The sequence below is a fragment of the Saccopteryx bilineata genome, chromosome X, assembly GCF_036850765.1.
Source record: "Saccopteryx bilineata isolate mSacBil1 chromosome X, mSacBil1_pri_phased_curated, whole genome shotgun sequence".
In the NCBI taxonomy this organism is placed as follows: Eukaryota; Metazoa; Chordata; class Mammalia; order Chiroptera; family Emballonuridae; genus Saccopteryx; species Saccopteryx bilineata.
In genome coordinates, this window is record NC_089502.1 from 130,701,223 (window position 1) to 130,719,657 (window position 18,435).

The 18,435-nt window shown below is 32.2% G+C and overlaps 1 protein-coding gene across 4 annotated transcripts in view; it reads right to left on the bottom strand.

Annotated features, from left to right (window-relative positions):
* Positions 1 to 18,435, bottom strand: part of CNKSR2 (connector enhancer of kinase suppressor of Ras 2) — a 257,480-nt gene that overhangs the window by 115,000 nt on the left and 124,045 nt on the right. For 3 of the 4 annotated variants that reach the window (XM_066248697.1, XM_066248698.1, XM_066248701.1), the window contains exons 8-9: positions 17,791 to 17,859; positions 1,763 to 1,909 (exon numbers count right to left, since the gene is read on the bottom strand). In XM_066248697.1, coding sequence (XP_066104794.1) covers positions 1,763 to 1,909; positions 17,791 to 17,859 — 216 coding nt within the window. The remainder of the gene's footprint in view (positions 1 to 1,762; positions 1,910 to 17,790; positions 17,860 to 18,435) is intronic. The other variant, XM_066248700.1, reaches the window with a different exon arrangement.

Consider the following 18,435-nt stretch of genomic DNA (forward strand, 5'->3'; position numbering starts at 1 on the left):
AATTATATTATAATTAAGGAATGATGTGAGATAATTTTAAAAATTGAAGTCTTTATTCTCCAGCTTTGAACACACATACCAATGTATATATTGCAGAAAAGAAACGTTGGTCTTTTAATAATTTTAACATTTTATATAAAAGTGATTAACTGCCATTACCTTAATTTTCCAGATTGAGCTTGTGCAAAGGAGTATAAAAGGGGACCAAATTACCAATTTATTTTCTAGAGAGATTCCCTCCAAGTTCGTGGATCAACAAGAAACTAATGTCTTTTTGGTGTTCAATGTGAAATAGAAGAGACTAGAGAAAAAAATGTAAATTTAACTACACATACATAGAGAAGAAAACCTAAAAGCTGAAAGTGTGGGCCTCTTCTTCAGGGTTCCCACCTTCAGACACTGAAGAAGGCTCTTTAGGGAAGACATGTCAATAGAAAACTACAGAGTAGAACAACAAAGCAACTTATAATGCAGCAAGAAAATAAAATGATGTGATGGTAAAGTTTGAGCTTTAATCTATGGCTTGATGAGTCAAACATTGAACTTTGAACTTTAATGACTATCAAAAATCTTTAATGATAAATATACTGCAAGTCAAATGTATTTGGAAATACTAATACAGTTTTACATATATTAATTTGAAAGTTAGAAAGTTTCACATTAAAAATTTAATGATTTAATGTTAGAAAATGTTATGTTTTTGTTACTCAAGTATAATGAAAATTTGAGGTTATTAAGTAGTAAAGTTTTAAATAATTAGAAATCATTATGATCTATAAGGGCATTCATGTATATGGGAGAATTTAGGATTTTAGGGAAAAAATTTAAGAATGGTATAAGGTACTAATATAGAACTTAATACAAATTTATATAGCAGTGATAACAATGATATTTTCATATACTGCTTTTCTTGTTAATATGAATGGGCAGTGTTTTATTCAATTGGCAATTTAAATTATTTAAAATTATACTTCTAAGAAAGGTAATAGTCTCCTATTTTTAAAATGCAGGTTTTATGAAGGACAAAATTTCTTCTATGATTGTTTCAAGATTATATCCTGACTGAAATGGCAGAAAATGTATTGCTTTCCTGTCTTTCATCAACCAGAATTATATATTTGTAACTTCCAAGATAACTCAGCTTCCTAATGAATATAACTTATCAACATCCAGAGTAATATTTAGGGTGAAGTTTCATGCTGAAGAAAAATGCAGAAATTCTAATGCAACGATTTCTCTATTTTTACCACCCTAGAGGGTGGAAAAGAGACAAATGATCAGTCAGGATCGGTTGGTGCATTTTAATTTCTATCTAAAATTTCCTTTACCTACTATTAATAAATAACTATTACTGTCTTATGACCTGATTTTTAAAAATTATATAAACTATTATCTAGTTTTTTCAAGAAGTGACTATGGGGATAACTTTTAAATAGATTATATTGAAACTGAAACCTCTCATTTTTTATTTCTATCCATATTTGGGCTGAAATAACTTAGGGTTTGTTTGAAATTTTGCTTTTAAATGTTTATAGATTAAGACTAAATTCTTTATTATTTGGGTTTTAATTACAGAAACTTTCTTATTTCACTACAATTAAGGTGATTCGAATAAGCTGTGAAGAGATCATTTCACAAACAAATTTTCAAAAGCATACAAGATTAATCCATATGCTGCTGAGATGAGGCACAATAAAGAAGCAGTACTGAGATAATCTATGGCTAAAATGATGGTGTATGACTTATGATTAAGCTTCATTACCTGCAGAGCAAGGGGCTTCCATCTCATATTTTTCAGTAAAGCTGGTGCTGAGGTAAGCATGCTCTGAGGTCGCTTTTTCAAAGTTAAGATAACACCACTCGGGTCCTCTCGTAGTGCATTCACCAAATTTTTCAACTGCCACCCCACCTGGTAACCAGCAAAATCATTACAATAAAATTGAGATACAGTATTCAAAGATTTAATGTTCTCCCCCTTTAATAAGATTAGTAAAAAAAAAAAAAAAGAAAAGAAAATCACATAATTGGTGTACCATCCTACAAATTTTCAGGAGATATATACATAAGAAAGAAATTTTATCTTCGAGTTGATTAACCATGTTATTGCATTAGAGTCCAATATCGCCATCAGATAAGCTAACGGACATTTACCACATCAAAGCAGAGAGAATTAAAGAAATAATGTCATCATTAATACTGCACAAGGTCTAGATCCACACTCTATACACAAGTACAATTTTAAAAGCTGCATGCCTGAAAACAAGGATTTGGCAATGTCCCGAGCTGAGAAACTACACATGCTTTCTCGACACCATCTTTTAGAGACATATGGTATGAGTGTCTAAAGATTAGACTGACATTATACTACCAATAGCCAGTACTGACACGCCAGCGCAACATTCTGATGCATGGGAGATAGCATCAACAAAACAAACCTTTACCATGTTATAAGATAGAATAAAAAATGACAAAGTAATACTACTCCAATGCAGCAGTTATTGAAAATGTGTTCCAAACGACTCTGTAAACTTAAAATATCATGTGCTATGTTTAATGAAGACATACTATTTAAATGTCACCTCAAAAATGGCTCAACTGTTATCCATTAAGTTATTTCACTCATCATCCTTTTAATATTTTGAACATATAATAATTTTTGTTAGTTTCCTTTTAAGATAGATTAGTTATGCAGTTATCAGGTAACTGAAATCCTAAAACTATGCTTTAAAAAAACACATTCAAGCTATTTATTATTTCAAGGATTAAAAATACATTTAACATTTAAAAGAAAGAAACTTTTGTCACAACTCTAATGTATTAGATTTTCCAGGATATGTTATATAAATGTATTAGGTCAAAATTTATTCTAGATTGCAAGGAGGTTGGAGCAAATGGTCTTAACAGTGATCCTAGTCTCTTCTTAGGCACTCAAGTAAAAGGAAATGGGTGCCTTTGTCTGCTACTCATTTTTCTGCCTGGAAGTTAATGCTCTAGCTGGGCAGAATGAGTGCTTCCACCAAAAGCAGCACAGATCCCCAGAGACTATGATAAAGATGTACTCTGAACCGCAGCCACTGTAGAATAATGTGAGATTTTTGTTTATATAATGAATGAGAATTCATTTAAATTATAACCTCTACTATAGCTGAATTGAGTCATGGTGAAGAGAAAGAGTTAGGACAATAAAGAAGTGAGATGATATAATGCTTAAAACCTCAAGGCTTCTCAGATATAAATCAAAACGATTATTAGATACTTGCCTAATATGAATAAAAATCTGCCAATTTTTGAAAAAAAAAGTCACATTAAAGTACATTAACTAAAGTAATAGAATTGGTCAAATGCTCCTATTATATATAAGTGGGATTATTATGTGCCCATAGGTAATTACACGAAGTCTGATTACTCTGATAGCTAAGCAGCGTCCCGACAGCCACTTCTATCAGCCAAGAATCGAAGCAAAGTGTGTTCAAATCCAAGTGTTCATTTTGCTTGCCAAACAATCTGTGAAGCAGATTTTGAGTTCCAGATTTGGACGAGAAAACATACTGTTTATACCAAGAGTTTATGAGCAACTTCTTAATGATAACCACATTTTTATCATTTAATTATTCAAATAATTGCTAACTACATTAAAAATAAGACGACCATTTTTCAGCATATCCATTCTTGATGAATTACACATTGATTTGAATCTACCAACTTCTTTCATTTTATTTTATGATATAATCACTGACTAGTTAAATAAAAGATTTAAGGCTAGATGGTGTTTCCCTGTGTAAAGTTCAGTGCAAACTGTTTATCCTGTTCCTTCACACTCTTCATTGTTCTTTTTGACACACAATTCCAAATAGTAGAATTTTTTTTTATGAAAAAGTAGAATTTTCTGGATGAGGAATTAATTTGATTACATTTCAATTTTATAGCTGAATGCTATTTAATAGCAGAAAATTATATAAATTTACTACCTTTTTTTTTTGTATTTTTCCAAAGTGAGAAGGGGGGGCATAGGCAGACAGACAGACTCCCACATGCGCCCAAACGGGATCCACCTGGCATGCCCACCAGGGGGCGATGCTCCCCATCTAGGGTGTTGCTCCATTGCAATTGGAGCCATTCTAGTGCCTGAGGCAGAGGCCATGGAGCCATCCTCAGTGCCTGGGCCAACTTTGGTCCAATGGAGCCTTGGCTGTGGGAGGGGAAGAGAGAGACAGAGAAGAAGGAGAGGGGGAAGGGTGGAGAAGCAGATGGGCACTTCTACTATATGCCCTGGCCAGGAATTGAACCAGGGACCTCCACATGCTAGGCTGATGCCCTACTGCTGAGCCAACTGGCCAGGGCTACTACTTTTTAATCAGCCTTACTACTCTCACTGAGATAACATTAAAGATATTTTAAACAAAGTAAACAAATATATATCAAGATCCATATGAAGTATATAACTTAGGCTCCCAAATTCTACTTCCATTACTACCATAAGGAAATGATTGGATAAAAGTAAATAAATATGCAACATATGTGTTGGAATACAGTTTAAGCCAATCAAGAATTTTACATTATGTAAATGTCCATTAGTAAGGGATAGAAAAATTGTTGTGTGGAAAAATTAAGTCCCAAAATAGAAAATTTAATTAAATTCTACTTTTGTAAAAAAAGTTATCTATAAAAAACATAGAAAGATATTTATACAACACCTTTAACAATGATTATATTAAAGGGGAGTAAAGAATACAATATATATTTTCTTTATAATGTTATTCCTAAACTTTTGGCAATAAACACATTATTTTAAAAAAAATCAACAATATAAGTGTATCTATTTCATGAATAATAATATTCCAATGAGAAAATCATGAAATTCATGAATTACCTAATTAGGACTGTCTGTTATAGATGGAAAATTTCCATAAAATGTCAAAACCAGAAAGAAAATGTTATTTAAAACAGTAAAAGGTAGTGATGGGGAAATCGTATCTGCTCTGTGCATTATACTTCTAGAGGATTAGCAAAATAAAAACAGTTATTATTCAGTTGTGCTCAGTAAGTCAAGAGCCATTTCATCTATTGATTATTGATTCAATGAATGATTTCAGTAGTTACCTAAGTGTTAAGTCAGTTTCACATAAAAATTATTGAATGATAATAAAGCTGGTTGACTAATTCAGACTTTGTATATCCTTTTTTTTTTCAATAACAAAGGAAGTTTTAGCTGTATCGGTCCCATCCCAATACTTGTATATGCATAAACAACAAGCAAATCTCATGCCTCTTATTCAAATATTCCTTATTTCTTAGTACTTTCTCAAACTCTATAATTTGGATCATTTCATCACTACTGTCTATCTTCTCTACTATATATGATTCTTAACAATTGCACTCATTTATCAGACTGTATTCTGTTCTATTCAAGGTCAAATATGACATGGTCCTAGAGCTTCAGGAATAATGATTCCCAGCCCTGGTTTTGTGATATCCTCTTCACAGAGGATATCTTTAGCCATATAATAAAGTGTAGTGAATTGATGAACTTAATTTGTCTTTAATTACTAGTGAGATTCTTATGATTGACAGATTATGGTGGACATGAATAGATGGTATGATAAAGTGAGGCAAGTATGTTACAACTTAAAAAAAATTGGGAGCCCCTATGGTAGTAGCTCAATGTAATTATATAAAGCATACACATCAAAATAGATAAAATAAATGAATGCATGTTAGTCAGTTTTCAAGATTAGATTTCCATTTTTTTCACTTAAGTTACTGGTTATAGTTTTAAAATATTAGGCATGATAGACCTGAATTAGAAACCATGTGAAGATATAAATAGTCATGAAAAATTATTTAAAAGTGTTCTTTACATTGGCTTCAATGAAAATCTCTCTGAATTTGGAGCTAGAGGCAGCTTTGATAGAATGAAGAAGGGATCCTAGTGCACACTAATATAGGAGTATAATCCACTAAAATGGGAAGGAATTAAATAAGGTAAAAAAAATCTTAAGAGAGAATGATTATGAATACAAATGAAAAAAACTTAATAATCAAAGAGATCCAAAAAGGAATTGGATAATCTGTGAAATATTGAGCTCAACACCAAAAAAGATGTTTTAATATTCTTGCACAGGCTAAATTATTAGATTTCCAAAGTCACAATACATTCTGATAGTAATACACAGAATGGGTAGGAAAATGTAAATAGATGTTATGACAACAGATTAGGTTAAGTAAAGGAATGTGGTCCTGGTCCATCTCTGATTAATGCCCTCTATCTTATCTTCTTCCTCACAATCAATAAATGTAAGGTATTTCCTCTAGGCTCAGTATTAGACCTCTTTCTAATATTTAATGTGGTCTTACAATAATCTCTTCTCTTCCTAGAGCTTCTACTAACAACTTTCTGCATGACACTCAAATCTTTCTAACCATTCCTGCTTCCTATAAAGAACTCTAGTGACATATTTCCAACAGTTCAGTTCATCTATACTAATGGTTACTGTAAAATTAAGTGCCATTAATTCATTATGCTAAATTCTTGATATCTATATTACATTCCTTTTATTTATATGTATTTTCATTCTTACAACAGCCCTATGAGGTAAAGTATTAAACCTATTTTACGTGTGAAGAAACTTGAGCAAAAAGAGATTGTTTTCTTTGTCAAGATTACAAATAAAGTAAGTGGTAAAGCCAGAATTCACATTCAAATCTTTGATTCTAAAGCACAAGGCACTATGAGAGCAAGCATCCTCCTCTAAATAACTCCATGGTAGTTCAAATGAATGTTAACACTTAAAATCAAACTCATTATCCCTACTTTCATTCAACAGCAACAACAACAAAAAGTTCCCCATTACCCTTTCAAGTTTGGAATATGAACTCACCTAGAACCGTCCCTCCCTTTTTATATCCACATGTCCTAAAGAATAGATCCTAGCAACTAATGCCTATTCTCAATGCCTTAGTTCTGGTTTGAATAACCGATTGCTAGACTTACAACACACTTCTAACTAGTCTTTCTGATTCTACTTTTTTTGCAGCTCCAAAATACTGCTACAGTGTGAGTGTTCTTCCCTTCAAGCCAGCTAAAAAATCAATTCCTCAAATAAGCCTTTGGGCAATGTGGCCATAGCTGTCTCCTATTATTTCTCTTTAATGTGGTTCTCAAACTGGCATGTGTTAGATCACCTGGAAGGCTTGTTAAAACACAAGCTGCTGTTTTAACCTTCAGAATTTTTGATCCATCAGGTCTGAGGTGGGGTCCTAAAATTGCATGTTTTTTGTTTGCTTGTGTGTTTGTTTTGCAAGTTAGTAAGTGATGCTGATGCTACTGGTCTGGGAACCACATTTTGAGAACCGCTGCACTATAGAAGGAGCCTCTTGAAGGCAGTGACTCACTCATGTCTAGCCTATTTTAGCTGTTCAATAAGTTAAGATTAGATATTATAATTTATAAAATCATTAAGTCTTATGTGCCTTCCATGCATTATGGGTAATACGGTGCATGCAGCACAGTCTGTGCCTCATTACTGAGCAGGGTGGGATGAGCAGGTAACCAAAGACATAGGGTGCATCTGAATCCCCCAGCAAGGGCATCTCTTGATTCGCGGTAGGTTTCATAATAGTCTAAGGTGAATTTCTTAGGAGTTGGACAGGTGAAGGGGATGTGGAGGATGAGGGAGTAAAGAAAGTCATGAGACAAAGTACCACTAGTTTGAGTCAATTTCAGTGGTTCAGTATGGGTGGAAGAGATGGGGGGCAAATACACGTTCTCCTCAAACACTGTGCATTTAACCTTGCTCATGTCTTTGCAAAAGCACTCTTCTTTCTGCTTGCAATTTTTCTCCCACATGTAAAATCTTACTTATCATAATCTCTCATATTAAATGCAATATCCACAATAAAGCCTCTGACAGCTAGAACAATATTTTCCTCTTGTGAATCTTATAGCACACTATTTGTATCTCTCTAATATAATTTTTTTCACACACCACTTCTTAAAGATATGTACTTTTCCTCCACCCCAATTCCTCTCCACCTACCCTCACAAACTGGATTTTGAGGGTTATTTTAATTTTCTTTTGAGAATAAAAACTGAGTCTTATTTGTCTGGATAAACCTGAAATCAATAAGGTGCCTTAAAATTGTAGACACAATATTTGTTAATAACTTGACTACTGAGATGATATAGAGACATGAGAACATACATGTTTCAGAGACAATAAAGTACCTTGAAATGCAGAGGGAGTTTAGTTTTGTATGTAAAACCAGGATGTAGTATTAAATTTTTCTTTAAATGTAATAAAATTGACACCAAACCTATAATAGACATTCTTTATTTCAAATACCAAGTAACTATCTTATAAGTGAATATTTTTAAAAATAGTATTTGTGTCTTCACTGCCCCAGACCTATAGACATAGTGATATGATTATGACAAAGATATAAAAGTGGATATAGTTTTTATTTGTCAATGAAAGATTCTGCTTTATCATACACATTATGTAAACATTGTTAAAGTGGATTTTCCCCCCCAAAAAAATATTTTGTCATGGCTGGGAATGGTCCAAGTTTCTTTTCCTCAATATTTTAATGAAATATTTCATTCATATTATGTTCATTAGTTAGAATGGACCTTTAAAAACCACCATATGCATCTTACACAAAATATATCTTACTACTAGCTATAGATAATCTGTTTTTCGCATATGCTGAATTACTAATATCTTCCTTACTGGCCAAGGTAGCAAAAGTCAGTTTCTCTAAGAAATTACTAGTTTATCACTTACTAGTTTACACGTAATCCTTAACCTGTACATTGAAATGTATTTTATATACAACACAACAGTATTAAAATTTTTCAAGTCAATCTTAAAGGTAACCCCAAGTGTGAAAAGCCAGAGGGGTCTGCTTTCTTGTGGATGGGGACAGTAATAGTTTTGATCAGGTCAAAACTGACACCAGAGGTTCTTAGGAGAAGGGTAACATAAGTGGACAGGTCCTTGAACAATGGGTTGCCTGGTTTAGGTGCAGAAGAGTTGGTACTGAAGAGAGGAGAGACTTCCTTTCCTCTTGGTACACAGAGGGAAGAAGTTGTCTCTGACCCTTTTGGGACTTGCCCTAGCTGAATTCCAGACAAGAGCTGGTGAATTATTTGACAAGCATATGAAAAGCATCTCTACTCTATAGTCCCAAATATATAAAAGTTATAAATAAGCACAGAGGTAAGAATTTAAGCCTATCAACCCAGACCTTCTTCACCTCTGTCACAGTTGAATTCAGAAATACATAAAAGCATCTCTGTATTTAAAGGCAGGAAGGTAGGACATTTATTAAAATATTTTCAGAGTTACTATCCTTCACAAGACAAAGCATTTTAACATTTCTCCTATGTATTTACATGCTCTTACTCATAGGTCATAATTTACAAATGATACCTCTTCACAAAGGAAATCTCAGAGACTTGAGGTATACCTATATGAATGTCTGATAATGAGACACTATACACAAACGTCTTTCTGCTCTTTTTAAAAGCACTAAAGAGACTTAATTCCATACACAACCCATGACACTGTGACTAATGACATTGTCTTTGCCAAATTTTTTGTTACTAAGATACTTATTAGTGTTCTGTTCCTTCGAATTACTAAAGTTTTTGAAATATCTAATGAATTCAAAGTTGTATGCTGATAACTACCTCTTTCTTTAGCAAAACAAGCTATGTGGAAGAAATGTCATATAGTTTACAAACATTTCAGAAGTAATAAATTTTGATACACAATATTTTTCAAAGATCCTAGAGCTACTAAATCTTCAGTACCAATCTACAGACTTCATCTTCACCTAAATTAACTTTCCCCCACAAAATACGAATGAGAAAGTCTTACAATGTTATCCTCTAAGTTATTTGGACATTTTCTGATTTTGCTATTCTATATCATTTATTTACTGAGTAGAAACAGAGAATTACCCGTGGTTCAAACACAGAGGAATATAAGCTGGAAGGTATGCATTCAGTTAAGTAAATATATGCCAAAAAGTGGCTTTAAATTCCAGCAAAGTAATTTAAATCAATAAATCAGAGTATTCAGAGATGTCCCAAGGTGTCTCTATTTTAAATAAAACTTTAGTATTGACATTTTTACAAATATGATTAAAAGAGATTACCTTGGGAAATGATAACAGAAACATGCATTTGAAAAGAGAAAATTAAAAGTTTTATTTTCATTCTGAAAAATTTCATAATTTCACATCTTTATTCCTTGAGCCACTCTTCATCTCACATCCTCCTTAACTTTAAAAGGCATTTATCCAACTAAACAAGAATACATCAAACCATTTTAAGGCATTTTTCTTAATGTGGCTCAATTTTATAGAAAAATTTGGAGCAGATTGAGCTACTCACAACTGTGATTTACATGTTTTAGTAATTAATATTTCCATGTGAATTTCACACAGTCACATATATAATGCATGTGTGTTATACTGAAAGAGAAAGCACAGAGAACATAATTTCTCATTGCTAAAAATGGATATGGAGTCCAAGAGAGAAAGTGAACTTGAGCACTACAAGAAACTAGCAGTTTTCTTTTCTCATACCACCTTCCAGTCTTTCTCTCTATAACCAAGATGTTCTGAGAGCTAAGTCAAAATTTTTTGAAGGATTCATGAGGAAACTCATGAAAGGAAGAAAATAGTAATCATAATTTTTCCTTTCATTTTTAGAAATCACCCACATAAGTTATCTGCAAGGGTGATGCATTTACATATCCTGTTACATTATGTCCTGTTACCTATCACTTATATATAGTAACTGCCGCCTTAGGATTGCCAATGCCTATTCGTCTGTGTCAAGCTGATTAAAAACTTGTGGGTGCAGGTTAGCATCTTCAACACAAGCTCTCTTTCCCTTCTTCCATCGCAATAAGAGATTTGGTAATATTGGAACCTCTGAAGACCAAAGGTTTCTTTTGGGTGCTTCATGGTTTACATTTGTATATGTTACAGAAGATGAAATGGGACCCAATTTTATTATTTTTTTCATCACCATTCATGGTATCCTTTAACGTCCTCAAAAGATAAAACTGAGTGAGTCTCAGAGCCTCTGCAAGGGAGACGTAGGAGGGAGACAATCACATCAGCGAGAAAGGCTGTGGCAGCCCATCTTTGGTCAGACCACAGAACTTCATCATCTCCCCAAAATCAGTAACATATTTTAAATGAACCATAATAATATAGTCATTTAAACTAAAATTTCTATAAATATATTTACATGGGTTAAATTTTAAAACAATTTTGGGTTTGTATATATTTAGAAATCATTACATTTCAGCCATTCCTTCCTATACTTCATTTCTGTTCTTCTTGCAAAAATATTAGAACTATGTGCATTTTAAAATAAAAAGTAGTGTCCTAGACACCATAGCTAAGGGATGAAACAAATTATTGTCATCTAAAAATCTATAGGTTCTACTAATAGGAATTCTGAGAAAGAATAAACAAAATGTTCATACTTATGAAAAAATTATACTTTAATTTTGGAATCCAAATGAAAAAGCAATTTAAAATTAACCAAAAGCTTAGTATTCAAAAAAGTAACATGCTTAGATATTTACAACTTTTTGCTGTGAATAACCTTTATAATATCACCTACTGGTAGACATTTAACAAAGATATGTTTATTTGAAAATACAAATATTGTAACAGAAGTCTGTATTTATCAAAACCAAACCAAAGCGTGTGCATATATGCATATATATTGCTAAATAAACAACATCCTAAATCTTTATTAAAAATCTTTGGTTTATGAACTTCCACAATGACTATAGATACTTTCACTGTAGAAGTTAATTTTTAAAAATCATTTTACCAGAAATCCAATAACTCAGAGAAAAAGCGTGCCACAACGTCCACCATAAACGGGGCTGTAGTGAACTCTCGTCATTTGTCCCAGTTTTCAAATACGTATCTTTCGTTGACCAGTATTGGGACTCATAAGGTGGAAGAATATGTGCAAGTAATCAGTGGCTCCATGACCTAAAATTCCAGCCACCATGCTGATCAGAATTTTAATTTAGTACATGAAGCCTATATTTGAATCCTAGGGCTAAATAACATAAAAACCATTTAAGATTAAGAATATAAGATTTTGCTTGAATTTTCTAATTTATGGTACTCTAAGGAGTTTTCCTTTCATGTAATAATGGTTTATCTTCATCAGGCAGTTAAATGTTATCTACTAATTGACCCCCTCCCCCCCCCAGACGGAAAGTGGACTAGACGATTAGACTGGCTGTTTTTTGCCTTTCTGGTAGATGTAGGAAAAGGGCTGCAGTTATTGATATTGACTTGCAAATTAGTTCCACATTTAGTAAGCTGAAATAGGTAAAGATATCAGCCAAGAGATACATGTTAAACGTAGGAAATAATCACTTATTAGGAAACCTTTTAAAAATCACATGTAAAATAACTAGATCATATTAAATGTATATTGACACTGATAGATGAAGTCTCATAATAAATATAAATTGGAGTAACCATTTTAAAAAGCAATTACTCTTTTCCTGTGGAAGCTAGTAAAAACTTCATAAATAAGAGAAAGAAATCAGGATGCAGAGATCTGCAGAGAAAATAAATTGGTTAACAGGGAGGTACTGTTATTAAGTCATCATACAACTTAATCTCCTTTATATGAAAATGTAAGCTAATAAGTTTTAGTTTGATAACAGAAAAATAATAAAATATTATATTAGATAATAAATTAATTAATTGATGTCTCTAGGCAAAATAAAATATATAGTTTATATCAATATAGGGCACTTCAGAGCCAGCTTCCACACATTCTCATGAAATCTACAATGTCCAAGTACAATAAAAGAAAATCTATGAACATATTATAAACTATACACACTATATAAGGTAGAAGCTGAAATAAAATATTACTGAGTAACTGAAATGTATGATGCATTGTTTCCTTCAATATTTGGTAACTGTATCTTCATGATTTTTTTCCCTTATAAAATAGAACAATTCACTTGCTGCTTTAGAATACCAATTTCTTAGAATTCAAACAGAGTTAATCTAGGGTATTATCATAAATATTAGTAAGCAACATGTTGAACACCAGGCTAACATCACTAATCTCTGTGCTCCAGCAACGCCTTGTGTTTAGCAGAGTTAGATGCGAGGTGCACCAGAAACACTGCTATTTGAGGTCTCAGTTTTCAATATTTTGGGTATAAAGAATTAAAGATAATTATTTTCTGCTTTGAGAAAGGAGAATAGAAGAAAACAGGCAAGAATAAAGAAAATGAGGAGAAATAGTTAAATGAGAAGAGATGGTAGTAAAGGAAAAGGGAAGAAAATGAAGTTAGAAGATAAAATTAAAATATAAAGACAACAATTTAGTAAATTAAAACTATAGAGAGAAAGCACATCTGGGTTTAGCTGTTCTCATGGTATCAATTCCACTCAAAGAGCCCCTCCTCCCGTTGAAGTCCAGGGCAGGGCTGTAGGGTGAGAAGGAAGGAAAGGGAGAGCTGGGCCAATGGGTCACGCTTTCCATTCATTCTGATTATGTTGGTTTCCCTTTAATCAATACTCTGTTTTTCTGGGCTTGAAGGAACAAGATGGAGAGGATGGAGTGAAAAACGAAAGACTAGAGTGAGAATAAGGGAGACACCTTTGAAAATTATATATATAAATGAAGTTAAAATAAAATTATATAAATAAAGTTAGAATGGCCTTTCCAGATGATACAATAGTTTTTAATTTGTTCCTCCCCACCCCTTCCACCCTATCCCCTCTGCCATCACCAGTTTAACTCTTGCTCAACAGTGTTCACCATTTGGGGGTCATGTGAACCACTACCTTATAGTACTCATCTTCCATCTCTCACTAATTAATGCCCAACACCCTATTTGCTGCAGTCTATCTTTTTTCTTAACTATCCCAACCTGGTTATTTTCCATTCCAGTTGCCTTTATAGCCATAGCTATTAAACCATTTCTTGAAAGACTGTAGGCAACAGGTTCCAGAAGCCCTTTCAAAATAATAGGAATATCTTTTAAATATTTATACAAAATAATTTTTTTTCAAATGCTGGATTCAGCTATTACATTTCCCACTATTTTCAACTGATAACTCCTAAGAAGAAAATATCTGTTTTTAGTATGGATAGAAGCTTTGAACACTTAACGCACCCAAAAGAGAATTAACATAAAATTAAACAAATTCATTAGGAATATGCCCAAATAGATAGCTATAAATATGAAATAATCTCATTAGCTAAAAAATGTGTTCAAGTGCATCAGGAAGGGCAGAGTTGCTGATTCGAACTATGCCGAGGTATATCTCCCAGAGAGAGGGATGTAGTGGCAGATGAAGTGGAAAAAATCTTGGGAGATTCCAGCAGCCTTTGAGGAGTTGGGTCTTCACTGGCAGGGAGGACATGCAATAGGACTCAATCTGCTTGGCTTGGATGTTCATGATTTTTTTCTTCTTCCTACCTGGCAGCCACAGTTTCTCAGCCACAGAAGTATGTTCATTTGAAAAGCTTAAAGGCCACTTACAATAAAAAATATAGCAACATGAAAAAGGACAGAAAACTTCCAGTTTTATTTTAAATAAGAAAATATACTTTTTTTAAAAGAGCAAACTCAAAATATACACTTCTAATTGGACATTTTGGAGATATAACATACTATCAATTTCAAAAAAAATAAGATTTGAATTTATCTGTGATTCATTCAACTTTCTCAGACTCTTAGGGAAAAAATTCAAACTGATTTTCTATATATTTAAAAATAAGAATAGTTATCAGATTTTATATTGTACATTACAATAAGAAATTTTAGAATTACAGAAAAATACCACTATCTGGGCAAATAACATGCAAAATATAAGACTGAACATTACTATTTTCATTATTAAGTCTAAATTATTATAGAATAATATTGACATTATCTCACTATTTTGGCCAATTAATTATTGGATTAAAATATTAAATATGTATTTCAAATGTATTAAATCTTACTTTAATGTAATTATTATATCATAACCAACCTCTAATGTCCCTGGTAATAAATGTAGAGATAGAAGGGATAATTGTAGACTGCAAATAATTTATACTGTTTCAACTAATTTATCTACCTACAAAATCTTTCATAGTAACAAAACCCAGGAAAATTCCATTTTACACCTCTATATATTGTCTAGCAAAACATTAAAAGAACTATACGGAAAACAATGCAGGCTACAGTGAGAAAAAAAAAGACAGAATAGGCTGCATTTTATAAAATGTATCAATCTTGCACAAATATGCCTCTCACTGGAACACAAAGGTCTGGTATTTGATCACATTATTAAGGAAGACTAGCTTCATGGAATTCAACTTCTTTTCCTGTGAGAGAATGTCTTTATTACTATCCTAAATCAATCTGTAGGTTCTAGTTAGCAGTCTGCCAAGAACCTGGACTCCAATTGGCCCAACTGTAGTAGCAGGTAAAAGGAAGAAAGGGAGGTCAAAAGTTAATTTTTATTGAGCCACTAATGTATGCCTGGCATTGTGATAAGTGTTTTACACACTTTATCTATCTGAAGGAAAGGAGTAAGAAAGTTAAATTTCCACACCATTTCTAATTTTAGTCAGGTGAGTCAAACCCAGTAATGTGAATTCTCACTTCCTTTCCTCTTCTCTTATCCTTAGTTCCACTTAATCTGCCGATGAATCCTGAGATTTACTTACATGATTGTTAGAATTCTCCCCCTTTCAATTGATAATTTTATAATTTGAGTTTGGGGAAGGAGTATAATAAAACTAAAGTAAGACCATGGGCCATAGACTCAGAGAGCTTTGAGTTGTAGGTAAGTTAAACAATCATTCCGAGTCTCAATTTCTACATTTATCTTTGTAGTGATAATGTAAGAAATAAATGACATAAAATAATTAAGGTACTAAACATTATGCTTGATACAGTACAAGAAATCAGCAAGATTTGATTATGAATAGTATTATTATAAAAAGGTAAAATGATGCTTCTATAGTTACCATAACTCACTTAAAGCCAAAGTCAATTTCAGAACAAAAACTGGAAGTTCCCCCACCCATTATTCTGTGTAGTTTTTAATATTTTGGAATATTCCTGCCCTTGATGCAAAGATATATTTACACATTCTCGTAGTATTTAAATATCATCAATCCATATAGGTTTTATTAGCTCACTTTTGGCCTATAAATACTTTCATGTTCATTTGATAACTATCAGAATCTTTGCTTCACAAAGAGCATCCTTTAAACAATTTATTTTTCATTAGAGACTAATTTCTATCCTCTTAGAATTGACCAACTGGAAATTGGTCCAACTATCCAACAGATGTCATACATGTTAAGATCACACTGGAGGAACTGAGGCAATATGAACAATAGAAGAGAGTGAAGCTCCCTGTCTAATGAAGCAGCTGCTTTATCCCACTACCCAAATTCTGCTCCTAAGGGACAGGGGACTGTGGTCAGGACAGTCACTTTGTATAGAGCATCCAGTAATGAGAACTTTCTAATCATCAAAACTGTCATCGTGTGGAAAGACTTTTTGATTACCAACATTAATTCCTATTAACCTTACACCCACATGTTTAATTTTTTAAACTTTCATTTACTTTTATTCTCTTAGATAATGAACTCATTGAAGAAACATAATAACTGTAATTAGTGTTCAGTAGCCTCTCCAATATACCACAAAATTTTCAGTTTATTCAAAACCAAAATTAAAATGGCTTCTGCCTTAGGATCAGAAACACTGAGAATGATTAGACTTTTCACACGAGTCTTCTAACCCCCAAAATATAGCCTTTCTTTTTAAAATTTCTTCTATGACTAGAACATGTAAAAGCAAATTTAGTTAAAGGTTCAATAGGAAACAATTACTCACTCTGAAGAGTTAGTGAGCTATAAGAATATTTACCATAGTAAAAACATTTTTTCCCTCAAATGAAGATTATAATATTAATAATCAGATTATTTTACCTTTATCTTTTAGACAATGCATTTTATTTTGCCAGAGATAGGTAAACAAAATGAATCAACTGAGACACAAAATAATCTAAAATGAAAATCATATGGTGGTCATTTTCTAAATGTGATATTAAGAAAAATAGCCCGTGAAAATCTACCATAGACATAGAATGCCACTCGCATTCTTAGCCTAGAAAGGGATTCGTGAGATTCATAAAGCAAGAAAATTTTATGAATTTATTTACTTCAGTGCAATAGTTTTAAAACTAACACTGCAGTCCTCTTTTGGGAAATGAAGAGCTAATTCAGCTATTAAAGTTTATTTAAAAAAATTAAAAATAAATCAACACACCAGACAATTTAATGAACAAATCAATGTCAAAGTAGATGAATGAATGCATGTGGTTACAAACATATCAACTAGGTAATTCAATAATTTTTAAAATAAAACTTGAAAGTTATATCAAGAAAAGGATGAATTTGTATGCATTGTGACTTTTATTTCTATTCTAAAATTATTATACCAGTTCATAGGGTGTATATATTATCCTGCAACTTTCCATATAAAATGCATATCTAATCTCAGCCACCACCAAACTTCCTCATATTCTTTTAAAACTATGCCTTACATTCCATCAAATAATTAAGAGGTATAGTCATTCAGTTATTTTTTAAAAAACTATTTTATAAACAAACAGGCATTTTATTTCATTGATATTCTTTTAAAGCTTTAACAAATCTTTATATTAGTTCCTCCCACTGACTCATAAGGTAATTATACATACCACAGTCTGATGATTAACTTGAATCACTTCATCGCCAGCATGGATTTTTCTGCACTGATCTGCAGGTGACTAAATTTAACATAAAGGAAATGATAAAGAATGTAAATTTTATCAGTCATCTCCTCTCTCTGAAACTCTACAATAAGTCTACCTCTTTAAAACAGATCAATAATTTAATTATAATTTTCAATGAATTATGCTAACAAAAGGTTATAAGTATTTAATATACTGTTTGCATTCCATGTAAAACTAATGATGGAAAATGAAAATGCAAAACAATATACAGATATTTATGTTATGAAAGACCAGTATGCTTCTGAAAGCAATAAGGGAAAGTAATAATTGGTATTACCCAGTGCAAACTATACAGACAACCATACTAAGCTCAACCAGGCAAGTGGCTCAAAAATACAATTCAAAACATTATATTTTTTAAGTTTGATCCTTTCTGTTTAATAAAAATAATTCACGTTAACTTTAGCAAGTAAATATTTTCAAGTACATGCTTATGATCACCATCAAAGCTCTGTCATTTGATGATTAAATTACTAATTTGTGACATTAATACAATTCTGAATAACTTAGAAGAGCAAATTATTAGTTCAAAATAACATTATATAACATTCTCTAAGTGTCAAAATAACA